Genomic DNA, 18,228 nt, shown 5'->3' on the forward strand with positions numbered 1-18,228 from the left:
AAAATTTGATCATATGGAAATTTCTGAGCAACTTGTGCTCTTAAAGAAATGTTTTTTTACCTGTTGTTTAGCCTTCTGCCGTTCTTTTTCTCTGAGTCGCACTTCCTCTTCAATTATCTGTTCCCGTTTTGTCGTCTCCATCATCAGTTTCTTCTCCAGCTCTTCCCGTTTCCGCCTCTCCTCCTCCAGCTGCTTCAATTCTAACATTTTCTGCTTCTCCTGGTAAAGTGACAGTGTTACAAAAGTGAGATCATTTTACACTGACAAGACTGAAAGAACATAGTGCTAGAGAGTCTGGTTGTTTCATGAAGCTGCTGGAGGGCTCCCTAAGATAACTAATTTTTTTATAACAGAAATTTGGCGATGGCTTGTATGGGAGTCCTGCCAGTGACCATGTTCATGAAATCAGGCTATGGCAAAAATCAGAGACAAAAGCTAGATATGAGTATCATGGGATGATGCACTGGTGAAACACAAGTTTCTTAATCACATAAATAGTTGCCATCTCTGTTAGCTGTAAAGTGTTCCTCTATGGCATTAAGACTATTCCCCACATAGAGTATGTCTCAGAAAAGTCAACATAACTCTTCCTTCAAAAGCTAATTAGCAACACAGCCTGGACAAGCCATGAGAGGCAGGAATTCAATTTTATTAAATGTGAACGGGTGTAAAAATAGTATGAAAAATGTCCCAAATCAGGCCCTGCTGCTGTTTCAGGTGTAAATTCCAAAATTATTTTACATAACAGGCATATATCCAAATCAGTAAACATGTAAAATCTCTACATACATATAATTCAATAACTGATTGCTGTGGTTCCCAATTACTACACATGGAGGGGTTTCTGAAATAGTCTCTCACCTGTTGCTCTAGAATTGATAATTTTTCAGCCTGTGCAGCTTGGAGTAATCTCTCCATCTCCTCAAGTCTTTGTCTCTCCATTTCATCCCTGTGGGGACTAAATCAATGAAAGAGAAGGATGAAGTGGTGTATAAAGTCTTCAGTATTTGTATTTATTTATGGGTATGTCTCCTGACACTGATGCCTGTACAAGTACCTATACAAAATCTGAGTACTTTCATGTCGAACAGTATATTCATCTTGCTACAAGTGACCCATTTCACCACCAGACTTTGGTCAATTCCTGTTGTTTTGAATAGAATGGGTGAAACCATATACAGGGAAATGGGGTGAAAGGGTTAAGGGACAGATGACTGTTCAGTAAATTAAATCATGAGACAGTATGTTTGCTTATCCGTGTCTAGTGCCCAATTGGTGGTTCTGGATTTATGCTCACCCATTTGACAGTGGATTATTCCCTTTTTGAAAAGGGGAGACAAACCACATTCTGCATTATGGGGATGGATGGTGTGATACGCTTACCTTTCTTTGTTAAGTGGGCTCAGAGAATGCTTTGGACTTGGTGGCACAACCGACAGATCTATATCGTTTGGCACTCTGGTGAGGTTTGGACTTCCTGGGAACTGCCTGGCTGGGGACTCAAGAGCGCCCTCTATACTCTCAAAGCTGGAAACACTTCCCGCATCGCTGTAGCTCAGACCGCTGTTGTTGGCTTTGTTGTTGGACAGGTTGTTTGGCAGGGTGGCGCTGCGCTTCTTCTCTTCCCACTCTGCCTTCACCTCGTCAGCCGCCTTCTGTTTCAGCTCCTGCAGTCTGCGTTTCTGTTCCTCTATCACCATGTCACCTGATGAGAAAATAGATTTACAAATTCTTGGTGACACGATGAGAAACTTTCGGTAGAAAATCCAAAGCCTGCAAATAGATGCATCAGCTAGTACCAAGGCAAGCTGAATTTGAAAAAAGCACAGATTCCATCACCTATACTTTCAGACACGACCCAAAAAACATCAACATCTCACAAAAAAGAGATCCCACAACACACCAATGCCTGATAAAGATATTCAACATTTCTCAATGAAATGGCTACACGACAGGTAGCAAACAAATATCACAGTCATTAATAACACAGAAATCATGTCGAAATTTGAAGATCATTAAAAAATTGAGAAAACACAGAATAATTTAGGGATGAAAGAAAGACAGGCTCACACACTAATAGCAATTACCAAAAAGATCACTACAAATGTATTAAACTTCAACTTAGGAAACAATCTTTGTTTCTGCAAGATCTCATAAAATACCACTCTGAATATGTGGATTAAGAAAATTTTGACCTTCACAAAACACCTGTAAATGAATTTAAAGGCACTTTGTGGCCATTCCAAGCTAAAGTAATTACGGACAACTTTTGAAAAAGGATCATTATTTCAGGTCAAACTTGAAAGAAAAACTCTATCTGGTGTCATGCTGCACACATTCAAACAGAAAATCAAAAGGGTAGTCACAACAAAGGAATCAATATCTTATTGCTTTGCGGAGGAACCTGGAAGAAAGGGCTGTTGTCAGTGACTGCTAGCTAGAGAAAATTTGAGTCAAAGAATGTCATTAATGCATGCAAATTGCAAAGATTAACAGAATACTACTGTAATATTTAAAATTGAAGAATGGCCTTTACGCAGTGCTTGATTGCATTCATATACAAACGCTTAAGGTAGCGACTCAGTTTCATTGTCACTTATTTTCAATCCTCATTTTCACAAAGAAGACGTGGTCACACACCCGACATGTGGTACTTTTTTTATCTGCTCGGTCACCGAAGAGTTCAGAAAATTTGTTAGTTTTTAAAAACAGTGCCATACGGCTGTTTTACTCAAAAACACGTGTTTTTTAGTTTTTTTACTCAAAAAAGTGTAAGTACAAATCTCCAATCGGCCTTGGTGATCTGTTTACGGCAATCGACGGCTGGGTATACTGGGCAAAAAACCGTGTCCCGGATTTTTGAAATTCGCTTTTGTTTTCGCACAATGCACCTTCAAAGTGTCAACTTGACGTTTTTTTGCATAAATTATCGGCCTTTGTTCACGTTTGTCAGGATATCTTCACTTCCAGGCCCTTTATCGGAAATCTGAGACACGGTCTTTCAGATATATTCATTCACTGTCCACAGGTGAAAAATCAGGCTAGTCTGTCCAGGCGCCGCCGACTTATACTTATTTGAATAATGTACGCACTGCCAAAAACGGAACTGAGAAAATCGACGATTTGTGTAAACGACCTATGCGTCACACATTGTGACCAAGAAGTCCGACTCGCGCACTATTTTCTGCGAATTTTCTTATACCAGGAATAAGTTGAAGTATTTAGAGTCAGTTTGGGAATTTTGAATATGTTTAGGATTGCAGATCGTGTGAAAATAGAAAGAAATTATACACTGAACTGGCAAATGCTTACTGCCAGCAGTGGGTGGTATTTACACAACTAACACAGAGGGGTACTTAGCGATTTAATCCATTTTGGAACGTTTAACTAGCATATTAACTGTATACTGTTAACTCAACGGTTACAATCTGGTTACCAGTGTTCACAGTCACACAGTCCCTCTGTGACAGTCAAGACGAAGACGTCGAAACTTGTGTAAAAAAGTCTATCAGATCGAGACCTGTGTGCTGTCGTCGCGCGATCGCGTCGGGCATTCACTTGTTCTTGACTCAAGTTGTCTACTTCCTGTCTCGCGATCGGCAATTTATGCATGTTCTTTGTGAAAAGTGATTGTCAAGTTCATGTTAGCGCCGACACTGTGCGAACGGGACGTCAGTTGCTAGTTTTCCTACCTCAAGATGAGACGAACACATGTAACTCTTGACAACATAAAATGTCTGTCGTATTTTCTTAGCTTTTAAAATGTCTGTCGTATTTTCTTAGCTTTTGCACCGCACTGCAAACTTGTCGCCCTTCGTTACGACGGGAGAGATTGACTCGTGTTATTTTTACAAACTTTATTTATATGTGTTCTTGTACCGATTTTATCAAACTAATAATAATCACGCCGTAGCGTAAAACAGTGCAGGCTGTCATCGACAGCGTGTTCCGAGAGACAGAGTATCGGACTAGTCTACAGTGGAGTCACTCGACTTGCGCAATACCAGAGCACACATAATTATTTCGGAGATTTTTACTTTTAGTCAAACTTTCGATGACTGACCTCATATAGCAAAAATTGCTAGTTTCAGCACTTATAGAAGTTGAGCCGGGTTTGTTTTACGTTCAGTGTTGAGGTCCAGCTAGTAGCTGTGGATCTCGAGTCTGCGGGTAATTGATAAGTTTAGACAACACGCACACAATAATCATTTGTGAACCCTCGCAATTCACGTTTGACGTAATTTAATTTCTGAGTATATTTAAAGAAAGAAAAGGCATGAAATAAAAAAATATATTTGCATTTCGTTTCGAAAATTAGCAGATCGGTGAACTTGCTCTTGTGAATCTACATTATGTGTGTATGAACTCCTGCACTGGCTTGGGAAACTCCTTGACATAAATGTCACTTGTTGTCGGGTACGGTGTTGTTCAAGGTTTCTCAGCAGACACGAAAAGACTGCACGATAGAAAACTCGAGTTTAAAAATATAAAAGAACACGATACTAACACCAAGCATGTACAGCAAGAGTGATAAAATTATCGCAACTAACAGAAGTTTCATCTCGCTCAGGCTAATTTTTTGACTCGGGTATGCAATCAGCATAGCCTAATATGTTCGAAAAGCAGCGTGTCAAATACTTTCATAGTTGTCTCCGTTATCGTCTGCGTCCTCGGCCAAATCTGACTCTTCACTGCATTCTTGATCGTTATTGCAGGGAGTATGAGCCAAAGTCGGACTGTTTTAGATTTGAATCGACCTTTGCGCACGTTGCCGTCTTTTTCAGGTCCGCTTTTGTGGACCTCGCTTGCTTTTTCGACGGTACGGAGCGCGAGCACCGGCTTTGGTCTGCTCGACGTGTTTGCCGTACCACGGTCCCTCCACAAAACATGCGGAGTTCAAAACGCTGAGCATAACGTTGAAGCTAGCGCATGCGCACTATACCGCAAAGCCTATACATAATCTCTGCGTGTTTATCAAAGATATCGTGGTCGGTAATCCGCGACCGTTAAGACAAAAGGGAAATAATGGCACGCGGTGTAGCTGATAGTTTGCCATTTTAGTAATATTTCAGGAATTTCCCGGTACGATGTGACCCAACACCTTTACCCAAAAGAAAGACCACGTATCAGTGGTTCGAAATTTGAAATAAAAAAAAAATTCCTAAAATTGACCTTTGAACCTGAGTCGCATCGTTAAATCTTTTAAATAGTTGAGCATGCAACCATTGAACTGCTAGGAAAATAAGCTTTTGTTAGCACAGAAGAAATGATGGTATGATATAAATATTCATTATAGTACTGATATCAAACACACATACGCTTACATGTATATGCATTTTCATATTTATTCCTGAAGAAAACAGAACAGTAGATGGTTTAAAGAGATACTGACACATGCTGAAAGTACCGGTAGAGCAGTAGTGGTATAAATAACGCAACTTTAAATCAATCATGCTCTGTGACAGCCCACATGAAGACATCCTTGTGATTGGTCAGTGCGCTGTCATGTGACCTGCTTAACAAACATGCACTTGTCCATGCATATACCGTATAATCTCTGGTACTGGTACACCTGAAGAAAACTTGACCACATTTTTCTTATGATGGAAACGAGAGCTTGTCTGAGGGTCCCTTTCATGGTTAACGAATACAAATATCCCCCTAAGATGATGTTGAATTGTAGTGAAGTTTGGTATGGGCCCAAGTATTCTTCAGTCAGTTATTATGTGTAACTTTTATCTTGCCTGACTAGACAATAGCGGCACTCGCAGTTGTAGGATGTTGCATTTTATATGCAATGAGAGAAATTTACTTGACTTAAAAGATGGTTATGAACATTTTTGTCATGCACTATTTTAATAATGGTATGAACTAAATGAAAAATAATGCAAAACTGCTAAACACACCGTGAACAGGCGTGAAGTTTGCATCTTTGATGCAGTGCGAAAACATGCACTTTCAGACTGTGAATAAACATAGATTGAGGTACGAAAGAAGACTCCCACAGCTGTCATTGGCTAATTTTATCTCTGTTTTTTGATCTACCTGTAGTTTACGTTCTAAAATTCTTTCAAATACTGTCCATAGCCAGAAAGACATCCCTGATGGCCAACTAAGCTCCAACAGCTTAGGACAGTGAAGCTTGGAAATTAGATACGGCAATAAACAGAACAAAACCATTTTTTCAACTGAGCAGCTGTTCTCAGTTTCTCAATATGGACAGCACAAAAAAAAAACTGAAGAAGTTCAAGTTCCATTCTCCTGGTAGAAAGAGAAGTGTTATTTTAGTAGCATACCTTGCACATTACCCACCCTGCTATAACTACTGTACAGTGTGAATTCATGCAATGGTCATGTGATTCTTTGAGTGTCTACAGTACCTAGTCTGGATGCCTGACCTCTGTGTACAGGTCAGTCACCCAGTTGGCTGTGACAATGGACAAGATGTTTGGTGTTTTGCTATGTGTAGCACCTTAACAGAACTGATTTCTGCTGATTTTGGGCTGACTTACAGCGATTTGGAAGCTGCTATCCGATTGGTTGGCAGAATCTTACTGTTATGATTGAATAATACAAATAAACTCCCTAAGTTGCTGTGAATAGTGACAATCGACCAATCAGATATAACCTTGCAAACACACTGCAAGTCAGCCGCTGATTTTCTCCATTATTCATCATCAAATCATTCCACGATGAACCCTTCCACCGGCAAAATTTGAGCAAACCAAGTTGAATTTCAATGGCAATGAATCAGGGGTATACAAAATCATAGGAGGATACATTATAAATGTATCATACTTTTGCGTTGGCAGTTCAGTAGTAATTTGACACAAACCCACTGAAGTGTTTTTGAATAGTTATATTTTTTCTGTCTCTATGATCTTCCTTATTGCAAATTATCCCATAAAGTAAATACCATTTTTTGTGTCATTTGCATACACTTCTTCTTTCATTTGCATGTCCCTCCCCATTCAAAAAGTGTAAAAGTCCTACTTTGCCATGGAAAACAGTTGGATTGCACCAAACTCTGGGTCAAGAAGGGTTGTAAGCGAACACATCAACTAGTATGAGGTCAAGGCAAAATATTTATTTTCATCCACACCAAATCAGATTACCATTGAACTACTAGGGTATTCAGTGAGTTATGGCATTGTGCCTCGAAACTTTTGTTGGAGGATTACCAAATTTGGGCACGACTGAAGAAACCTGGGCCCACACTGGACCATCGTACAAATTGACATAATCCTAAGGGGTCCAGTTGCTTCATAAAACTGTGGGAGGCCCCTTAGGTAACTCCTCATGTCTTCATAATAAAGACTGGGTCCAGTTTCTTCAGGGGCACTCAAACTAGATTGTATGTAGCGCAGCCTCACTAACCAATACATTGGGATGACCACATACCAAATGAATTTGCTAACAGGTGATTTGTGTCGCTACACATAGCAAAGCACTGCTAATGGCTACAATACTGTGTAAAAATATTACTACTTTTTCAGCTTAAAGTGGATTATAGACTGCACACACACACACACGCACATGTAAACACACGCATACATAACTATTCTATTGTCATTTTTTAATATAGTAGAAAGAAGCTTGATGCTGGGCAGTTGGCAGAAGTCAGCCGTGCACTTGATTTGGCGAGAGTGTATGCTAAGAGGGAGATGCCGAGGTGCTGGGGTTGTTTTGTTGGTAAATTGTTGGACTTACATCTTGCTAACCGTAACTCCAAATCTATGGTAGTGTCTGTGTTACAATGCCCTGTAATATGAAATAAATTTCACCAAAGAAAAGAGATACTAGTATCAAAGATCGTTTACGTTGTTGGCATAGACCTATATTACAATAGCTATAGTCTTGTGTCAAGTGTTAATAATTGTATGTTCAACATTATCGGTAACGTAAAATTTTTATTCCATATTGGATTTTTTTAGTGATGACAATATGCAGAGTACGTCCATAGCAAAAGATTGCCATGGCCAACGCCAAAATCAAATGTTAACACAAGCCAAATAAATGGGTCAGTATCTTTACATTAGGAATTGTAGATAATTAAAACGTGCACATTGTGGATAATGAGTACATCCCTACATTGATCAGACAGACAGCATCCACCGCGCTGTGTTTCATGACCCTCACAGGATCTTTACATCCTGGTACTTTCATTACCAAGGCCCTACACGTTATGTGTACTGTGATACAGTCACATTATTTCGGTTTCTCCTGAATTGTTGCTGTCACTGATTATCAATTTTATATTAGCATTTTTGTCTCGTCTAAAATGTTGCATTGTGGATAACGAACTTTCCACAACAGACCAGGGTATAAAGGTCATGAAAAGGTCATGAAAAGGTCACATTCTTTCAATCACTATGAATAGCAGCAGGTCAACTTTGAAGCCACTGTTCAGGTCTGGATCCTTTTATTGAGGTTCCACCGAATACCTAATACAAACACTAAATACAAATGACCTACTACTAAAGCTGCCATACCATATTCATGATGGACAAAACACACATACATATTACAGTAAGTAACGGCACTGTTTTACGAGTGTTATAGCCACAAACTGATGACGTCAAATCACCATATACAATACACAGTGCCATAATGACAAAGCGTCTATGTTTTGTGTACATCGATTTGACATCAACAGTTTGTGGCTATACCACTTGTGAAATGGTGCCTAAGTCAGAATGAGCAGGAGGAAGAGCAAATCTACTGTTGGTGGTGATCTAAAGAGAACTTGTTAGATATTTAAAACTCCTCAATGCTAGCTTAGTTGTCCTGTACACACTTTTGTAATCTCAGTCCATTAAAATAAATTGGTCAGCTGGACCATGGCACTGCAAATGCAAATTCATCAACCTGGATTAAACATGTTCTGTTCTCCTGGACCAAGGACCATTAGATTTGCTCAACCCTTTTGAGTCTATTCACAATCCCATAAATTGATTCAAATTCTTTCATTGATACAATCCCACTCATTGATAGAAGTTTCTTCACTCAGGGTTCGAAATACCGGTGGTCATGCGTCAAAAGACCACCGATTATCTAATTTGGACCACCAGATTCTATTTTTGGTGGTCAATCTTGACCACCAAGTTTTTGGAGCAGTGTTTCATCTAGGCTGCGCGATTGCGCGATTCCCCCATTTTGGTATGGTGTGTGCTGCGCGCCGCCAAGTGTACGTAGAGGGGCGACCCATCGCGCACTGCACTGAGCTGGCTGGAATGGCATACCAAATATCATGGGTGTCACACTTCGATGCTTTTGACCCATTATCGGCACCTGTTAATACTTTGGCAATAGGCATTGTATAGTGTAGCAAGAACATTTACATGAAAGGAACTAATTTTAGTTCGATTTTGATACTTTTTGTACTTTCCGTAGCTGATTTTGCATATGAAAGCATGTCAGCCCATTGAGAGTTACGTTCACAAAAGTTCATTGCCCCTGTCTCATTATCTCTGTTCGATCGAGAACAGGAGACAAACTGAAGTTTTTGTGCATAGTATGAATGTCCGTAACACTATGAAAATAATTCTGGTAGCAAAAATTGACTCGGAAATTTGACTCTACTGTTACAGAAACGTTTTCAGTTCAGTGAATGGCATTGGCACTGTGACGTGACGGGATTGCATGCAATGAGAGTCACAAGCAAGCTGTAGTGTCGATGGGCCCGGTTTTTGAATTCAGTGAACAAACATTGACTTATTTTTCGGGCAAATAAACCCTAAAGTTAACTGTTGATGACAACCAACATTTCTGTTTGTTATTTTCCCACTGTAAAATGACTGACAAAAAGCAATTGGAGCGAATCTGACATCGAGAAACTCCACATTCAAAACACGGCAGACAGAGACCTCCTAAGTTGTTCGTTTTAACTTTACTGAGTCTGCGCACAAGACTACAAGACCAGCTAGGTCACTAGAAAAATACAGCTAACAGGTTTGTATAGGGCAATCTTGATCCAAACTCTACTGTGGTTAGGGATGATACAAGCACAGTAAAAACGTGACAAACAAACATATATTATTTTTTCAGAAGATAGGAAAGCATTCCTTTATAACTACTAAAGATTTTTCTTGCTTTGTGTAAGTACACACAGTTCAGTTAAAAATGAAAAAAATCCCTTGAAGGTTCATGTACAGTGGAAATGGCTAGCTGTTAACAAACATACAGAATATTGTAGCATACAAATTACGCTACGTTTTCCAGGAATATTAATGCTTACGAATATTAATGAGCCATCCGCCACTCTTCTAAGCTCTACATACATTCACAACAGAGATACTCAAATTTGTTGACTTTTGAAAACATCTTATATAGGATGGTGTTTGCAGCCAGCGCTGCTTGGATTGTGTAAGCAAGTGATTTATGGTTTGTAGTATGTGTATCACAAGTGACATCATTGCAACATTAAAAGTTACCTGTAAAGCCGTGGTTATATGTTTTAGTTAAATCCCCCCAAAATTTTAAAATCCCCTCAAAAATTCCTGCAGAGGGGGACCAGTCCCCCCCTGGTGTAGCATCCTAGATGAAACACTGTTGGAGGTCACAATAGTGCACTGCAGAGCTGTAAATCTTACATGCCTCTCACAGTTTATTGCTAGGAGTATCTAGAAACAATATATTGTCCTCAGAGATAGATATTTTAGCAATTATCTAGTACATGTCTTGTCTGTTCAATCACAGTCCCTCCACTGTGGTTCAATGTCAGTCCTTCAACCCCACTCCACTACTCAACTGAGTGTTCCTTTAAATAGACAATGTCTCTCTTTGTTTTACTGTTTATTGCTATGATAATTGTGATAAATCTGCAAACGTTGAATAACATCTCCTAGCAAATTTCGTCTATAGTCATTAAAGTGACACATACAAAACTTCATAATAGTCCAAAAAAATGCAATAATTGTCATGTTATACAAGCAGTAATTGTCATTTCTTTATTACACAGTAATTCTGTCAAAACTTAAAATAATCTGTAACTCAAGTCCTTTGCATATAACCAGTCAGTCAGTCACTCATGCAGTAGTCTAGTTGATCTGTAAATGATTGAAAATTTTCCAGTGGATTTACTGGGCATCCACATACATGTAAACCAACTTAACATGTGTAGCAGCATGGTGAAATGATTCCAAAACAGCGTGTACAGCCCACTATTCACCCCCATGGACCCCAACCTCCACAAGAATTACACTCTGGTATTACTAATTTTTTTGACCACCAAATTTTGCAATTGACCACCAAAATTTGAATCTGGTGGTCAAACTTGACCACCAAACAAAAAAATTAATTTCGAACCCTGTCACTAATACAATCTCATTCATTGATGCAATCTGCTTCATATACTCATGTACAAGCAGAACCACAGGAATCATTTTGTGCTACATAGTTCTCTAAAATGAGAGTTCATGATTGCTACAATGCCATGACGCAGACAACATCATGTTCTATCTTACCAGTTTGTTCCAGATGTAATTTCCTATTTCTCTCGATATCACTCCAAGTGGTGGACACCTTCCGTGGCAGGCTGGAATCATCAACTTTGTCTCGTTTTGACGACACTGATACAGTGGAGGTTGTGGAGCTGAGGCTTCCCGACAGCTTTCTCCTGGCCAGATATTCATCGCTAAGTGACACGTCGGGATGAAGTTTGAGCCGTCTCTCTTCTATCTCTCGGATTTTCTCCTGTTGAGTTGATATTTCAAATGTGAGAAAAACAAAAAGAAATGCACACCAAAGCAAGGAAAATAGGGAAGAAATATCTCACTGAATGTAAATTTTTCTTGAGTTAAGTACAGGTCCTTCTACAGCATACAACAGTATTGGCTTGCATGGAAGGAAGAAATAAAACAGTTTTGTCTGGCATTCAAATTGGAGTTGCTCTTTTTTGGATTTTGTTTGTATAAATTAATATCAGAAAGGGTGTAACATTTGACTGGTTTATTGTACGAACTCCTTTTTCACATTTGACATAGAGTGCTAAACCCTGTCACAAAGTCACCTTTCAATCTTTCAACTCAAACCCCATTACCCCATGTGGAAGTCCGATTTTGCCATAGAAAACAGTGGGTTTGTGATGATTAAATTCTTCAATGGATGCACACCAGGAAGCCAAAAATGGTGTAATGTTGGGCAGTGAAGGCAAATTTCAGTGATGTCAAAAACACTGTGATTCCTTCACAAAGGCTGATTGTCAATAACTCAGTGTGCTGTCTACCTGATAAACTTTCAAAGAAACAATTCTTTGATGGTATTGATTTAAAATTCATTGACTGACCTTGTTAATGACTTCATCATTTTGTAATGCCAACTCCATTTCTTTGGCTTTGACGACTAGCACATCGTACTGATGCTCTATTGTTTCCAGTTCTGCTTTGGCCTGCAATGGTTCAAAAGCAAACACATCCAAAAGGATCAAATCCCTCAATCTTATGTATTTGAGTGGTTGTAAATGCCTATATCCTGGAGTTGAAAAAATGTCTACAATTTGAAGAATGGCAAATCTGAAGCTTTGGGGTACAATACACCTCAGGGGCCAAGTTATTCAAACACTCAAATTTTTACAATACCTTTCTTGTCTACCACTTTTTTGAAACTTATTTTGAAACTTGTGGAGTAAATAAACTTTTCATTCACTTATTTTTCTGAAAATCGAAAAATTTTAATTTTGCCCTATAGAATTAACACAGCAATAGTGGCAATTTTGAATTTATTTAAAATATCAGTCAATATTAGGTAATTTTTTTTCTATGGCACTAAAAATTACATAGCGACCCCTGATTTTTATTCTTGATTTTCAAAGTGTAATGATTTGAAGTTTTACTGGAGAAAAGTTTAGGCAAAAACTTCAGGTCTTTGAGTTACAAGGCGCATACTACCAGAACAAAACCAGTGACGGTACCAGAAGTCAAGCATATACCTGTAACCTGGGTAGCAGGCTACATTGTTTAGTAAATGACTAAGAATCCATGACTATAAAACAAAGTTGCTTTGTCCTTCAGACTTTTCTGCGGCACAAGAAGGTATTGATGATTGATTTTGAGATACTGTCCGACACTCTACAGTGCAGTTCATACACTAATTGTTCAACTATGATAAATTCGCTGAGACTTGTTTCAAATATAGTCCTACCTATTATTGGCTGCGTACATTTTGAGATTCAATTTACAGCAGAAATTTCACACATTTGTTACTTCCGGTTGTTTCTTTTTTGATGAAACTTGTTGTATATTTGTTTGATCTCTATGGATACGGACACTGATTAAAATATACCACAAAAATACAATAATGAAGAAATAAACACACAACAAATAAACAAACAACAAACAATACAATAACAGAGGCAGACTACCTTCATCAACTGTTCCTCAACAGTTTTTCTTCTGTTTTCAATCTCAACTTTCTTCTCCTTAGCCTCTACCATGACACTGCTCAGCTGCCCTTCCAAATCACACACATTTTCCTGCAGCAAACCATACATGAATATCAAAACAAGAATACTTTACAGCCTTTGTTCCTACCCTTTGACCTGTGAACAGTGGTTTCACCCTACTGTCTTCAACAATGGTGAGGTCTGACCCATGTATACAGAAATGGGTATGTAAGGGTTTGAAATACAGGGTGGCAATGAAGTAAATATTGAATTTAAAGGCTTTACAGCAAAAAGCACACAAGATCAATTTTTTTTTTTAAGCTAGAAGTAATTTTGATTAATTCTAGCGATGAAAATTTTTAAATATAGTGAAGAAACCAGAATGAATACAAATAATAGCAATGGTTTAGCAACAAGCTGTTATCTTTGCATCAAACTTTATAAAAGATGGATTTTAATTTTGCATGACAGCCAATGTTGGAAATGGCAGAAAGTACAAAATAAAGCTGGAAATTTTCAGTATTTTATTCTTTTCTTGTTGAAATTAGATTTGCAAACTATATGACACATAATAAAACATTGATGACACAGGCAGAAATTTGATGAAAAGGAAAGTAAAAATCACCTTGAACAAACAGAATAAGTAAATTTAGTGTGTGTATAAGATTGGAAGAGACTAAAATTCAAAAGGATATTAGTCAGAGTTTGATTAATGAGGAAGAAAATGAGATGAATGGAGAGGGGAGGATGTTAATTGTGATATTCCAGTCAAATTGATTCACCTTGATATCATTTAGGCAGGTTAAGATAATTTGAATTCAATTCTGATTATCGGAAAAATTCAAAACTTGCTGTTTCTGTGGCATTCCATAGCAGGAATTGCACAGTAGTCAATGAATTTCTTTACAATAAATTTCAATGTAATTGAAGCAGACTCTTGGTTCTACTGTCTATGGTTCGACAAACGAAACGAATAATCTGAAAATGTGTGTAGCTTTAAATCAACGCCCTCTGCCAGAAGTTGAATTGTCCAAAAAGTATTGCAAAGGATCATTGCAAGTGATTATGAGGTGGGGGTCAGGGGGTGGGGAAGCTGCGAAGCAAAACTTCCTTTATGACCCACAAGGGGAATGAAAGCCGTACGCACGAAATCTTGGCGCACGTCAGCGGTGATCAGCTGAGTAGAATGGCTGAAATCAAACGCATAACATGTCTGTGTTTGTGCTGGTGTATGTTTTGAAAAAGTGCAGTAAAATATAAAAATAAAATAAACGTACAGATTGCAGCAAAATTTTATTTTACAATTACAGCATAGAGTAATGTTAAAATACACACTGATATAAAGCTAGTAATAAAATAAACAATTAAAATAAAAAAGTTCGAGATGATTGATAAACTGTTTTAGTAGAAAGCAGACATGGAGATAATATTGACTGTGAGTAATATAATACTACCTTCTTTGTACTTATATTAGTTGTGTCTCCTGGCTTCCCAAATTTCTCTGTTGAAACATTGATGGTAGGGAAAAAAAGCAACGGGTAAGTTTTTAACAGGGCTATGATGATTTCCTTGATCTCTTGTGTCACTGTAAGCACGCCCTCTATAGGCGAGGAATGGTCAATTTAATTTGCATATTATGAGTTTGTGCTCATCAGTATAATGCACACAATATATTAGTTTTTTTTGTTGCTTTACTGCGGACTATGTTAGTGGGACTTAGGACTCATGAGTTAATGTTAATGTAAACTTTACGGTATATCTTTAATATAGAGCATCCGATAACTATTTTTACTATTAGAGCAGAATTTTTTTTCTTACATATTTGTGTATGCACAATGTGAGGTATTTCAGTCTTTCATTTCAGTTTAATTGTTGTTTGATGCGCTTAGCTAAATTTCCCTAACAGTCAGCGTGCTGCTATCAAAATCCATTGAAATGGAAACACAGAACTAGATCAGTTTCATTTTCATTTTCTACACAAATAATTTTATCACTGCCAATTGCATGTCAGCTGCAAATTCCCAACAATTTCATTGTTCACAGTTCCCAGCTACATGGGAGCCTGTGCGTTTCAATCGCAGTGTGACTGCCCGAGTCACTGACAGCGCCCTCACAGGCAGACATACTCACCACCCTGGACTGCAGCTGTTGCTGTTTCTCTTTCTCTTCCCGACTCAGCTGCAACTCAATGATCTCCTGCTCTTCCTCCATCCTGGCCTCAGTCTCCAGGTAGTGGAACTCCATGTCTTCAAAATTCTTTCTCTCCACATCCAGAACTTCCGACTTCTGTTTCAGCTTGGCTTTATTCTCCTCCAGTTCGTCCTCGCTGCATGACTGCAGCGTTTGTTTCAACTCCTCCACCTCTTGTTCAAGAGTTTCAATTTTCAGTCTCGCTGTCTCCAAGCCCTCTCTTTCCTGGAAAACAATTCAGTACACTTGTAAACTTACTTTAAAGGAATATCCCTAAAATAAGGTCAGCTTGAAATAGGATTTGCTATTAAACTCCCAGGCTTGTGTTTAAAGTTTTACAACACAACAAAGTATTAATATGTCTTATTCTATTCCCAAAATCATGTAAGAATGCTTGGAATTCAAGACAATTCGCACAACCAGTTACAAAAGGGCTCAGTGTTTTCGCTAAGGTTCTGGAACATTGGTAAAGATTTGGGAACCCCAGTAACATTTCTGCTGTCACTAAATCTGATTGCATTGATATACCAAGGGGAACCCTGTTAAGGTAGTATGTGCCTCGAAAGTGAAAGACTTAAACTTTTGCTCAGACTTTCCTTAATGAAACTTTCAGCCATTCTCTTACTAAATCAAGATTAAAAATCGGGGGTCACAGTGCAAATTTTGGTACTAGAGCAACAAATAACCCAAGATTTACGGATATTTAAAATTCAAAATGGCTACCATCCCCATGTTAACTCTATGGAGAAAAAATAAAATTTTCGATTTTCGAAAAACCAAGACGGTGAAAAGTTTTCTTACACAAAGAGCTTTAAAATGAACCCCCACATGTGGTAGATCAGAAGAGAATTGTAAAAGTTTGAGAGTCCGAATGTCTGTCCCCGAGGTGCATTCTACCTTAAAATGCCTGGGGAACCCCAGTAACATTTACCGGGGTACTGGCCTTAACAAAAACACTGGGACTGCACAAAAAAAGGACTTTGTTTGTCTAAAATAACATTGCACATACTAGTTGTGCCAAAAATACAAAATGTATAGTGTTTGTAAACCAACACTCTATTTTGAAAACATTTTTGGGAGAAGGAAAAAAGTGCTTGATTGCTTGGACAAGAATGAAGACATTATTCAATGGTTATACAGCTTTTCTCCCCTTAAAAAAATTTGCTTCAACCTTTCCTAACCCTGTAAAAATGTCATATGTTTTTGACGTACATAACTGTAATTCCTACAGATTTTGACTTCACTAGAAAACTACATGTTGCTTTGGCTAGACAGAAATTTTCTGAACCAAACCAACTGACTCAAACTCAAACCATACATTATATTTATTCAAGATCCCTTAGTTTATTCTACCCTGGTGACAATGTTGAATCTGAATGACTCATAGTTTCCCCGGTATGAGCCAGAAGGATTACTGTAAATAGAAGTCAAAAAACGCTGATTATGCAAAATATTTATAGTAACACAGTCATGTATTTTGAGATCAGAGAGTTACAGATGTGGAATACTTGTGGGCGTGTTATGTCTTTACCTCAGAGGGCAATTTACAATTTGATAAAATATATCAACTACAGCCAGAGACTCTCTCACAGCACCTCACTCACTGACTACAGTGCGGCACTCTGCTACAGGTACTGATTTTAAGCTGGCTCATCTAAACTCAGTGAGCTGCCTCAGCCAGCCAGGCGTACATGTATGTACTCATAGGGGTCTTGGTAATGGCTTGGCTAGGTAGCTGAGGACACATTTGTTGAGGTCAGAGACATGACACTGTTTAGCTGAGAGAGCTTACAACAGCCATTGACAGAGGAAATTCTGTAACACTTAACATTCAATCTGCAAACATGTCATTGTAAATTCACTCACTGACAATGTGAAGATAAGGAAAACCGGGACAAATAAAGAAGTACACAATACTTCTAATAGAAGTTCTATCATAGAAGCCCATTCACTGACAGTTGATTATTGTTATACCACTGGTTGACTATGAGAAGACATGGGATAGCTTGCAAGCTAGTAGCGACTATCTAGTTCTCTTAGATATTTGGAAATATCTTTGTCAAATCAACTTCAAATTAACATTATGTGTGGTAAAAGTATATACAAGGTATATTAACATACACAACTGTGTTGTAAATTTATGTATAATGTATATCAACGTACACAATTGTGCGATACTGTGCCATAAATGCATACATTCTGTACATGTATATTAACATACAGGATTTGTACAGTAACTGTGTTATAAAAGGAACACTGGCAAAGAAAGTACCGACATAAAATTTATGAAACACCAATGGGAAAGCAAAATTTAGCAAGGTGGCGCCTAGAACATTGATTTGTCTATCCTTGCCGAATCCAATTACTAAACATTCATGGTAATGTACAGCCTTTATTCCTCAATAATACCAACAAATCACAGACAATCCTGATTTTTTCCTAAAATTAAGTGTGCAAAACACCAGCTTGCCCTTGAAATAAACAAGAAAGTGACTGACACTTTTGCTCACAGTGTGAGCGAGAATGATACTAGGCCATAACTCAAATCAATACATTTATGTAGTGTCTTCATTTGTACATATTAGGAGGAAGTAGCCGATGAAATACCATTTGTCTGGTGGATCACTCTTCTTAAGAACTGAACAAAATAATTGCTC

General features: G+C 38.2%; 1 protein-coding gene across 7 annotated transcripts in view; it reads right to left on the minus strand.

Moving 5' to 3' along the window:
• LOC139125997 (pleckstrin homology-like domain family B member 1) overlaps positions 1 to 18,228 on the minus strand; it is an 87,256-nt gene that overhangs the window by 4,611 nt on the left and 64,417 nt on the right. For 6 of the 7 annotated variants that reach the window (XM_070692064.1, XM_070692069.1, XM_070692066.1 and 3 more), the window contains exons 9-16: positions 15,512 to 15,796; positions 13,361 to 13,471; positions 12,287 to 12,388; positions 11,466 to 11,694; positions 7,711 to 7,761; positions 1,384 to 1,705; positions 862 to 958; positions 61 to 219 (exon numbers count right to left, since the gene is read on the minus strand). In XM_070692064.1, coding sequence (XP_070548165.1) covers positions 61 to 219; positions 862 to 958; positions 1,384 to 1,705; positions 7,711 to 7,761; positions 11,466 to 11,694; positions 12,287 to 12,388; positions 13,361 to 13,471; positions 15,512 to 15,796 — 1,356 coding nt within the window. The remainder of the gene's footprint in view (positions 1 to 60; positions 220 to 861; positions 959 to 1,383; positions 1,706 to 7,710; positions 7,762 to 11,465; positions 11,695 to 12,286; positions 12,389 to 13,360; positions 13,472 to 15,511; positions 15,797 to 18,228) is intronic. The other variant, XM_070692070.1, reaches the window with a different exon arrangement.

Source organism: Ptychodera flava, assembly GCF_041260155.1.
Source record: "Ptychodera flava strain L36383 chromosome 3 unlocalized genomic scaffold, AS_Pfla_20210202 Scaffold_26__1_contigs__length_13983176_pilon, whole genome shotgun sequence".
In the NCBI taxonomy this organism is placed as follows: Eukaryota; Metazoa; Hemichordata; class Enteropneusta; family Ptychoderidae; genus Ptychodera; species Ptychodera flava.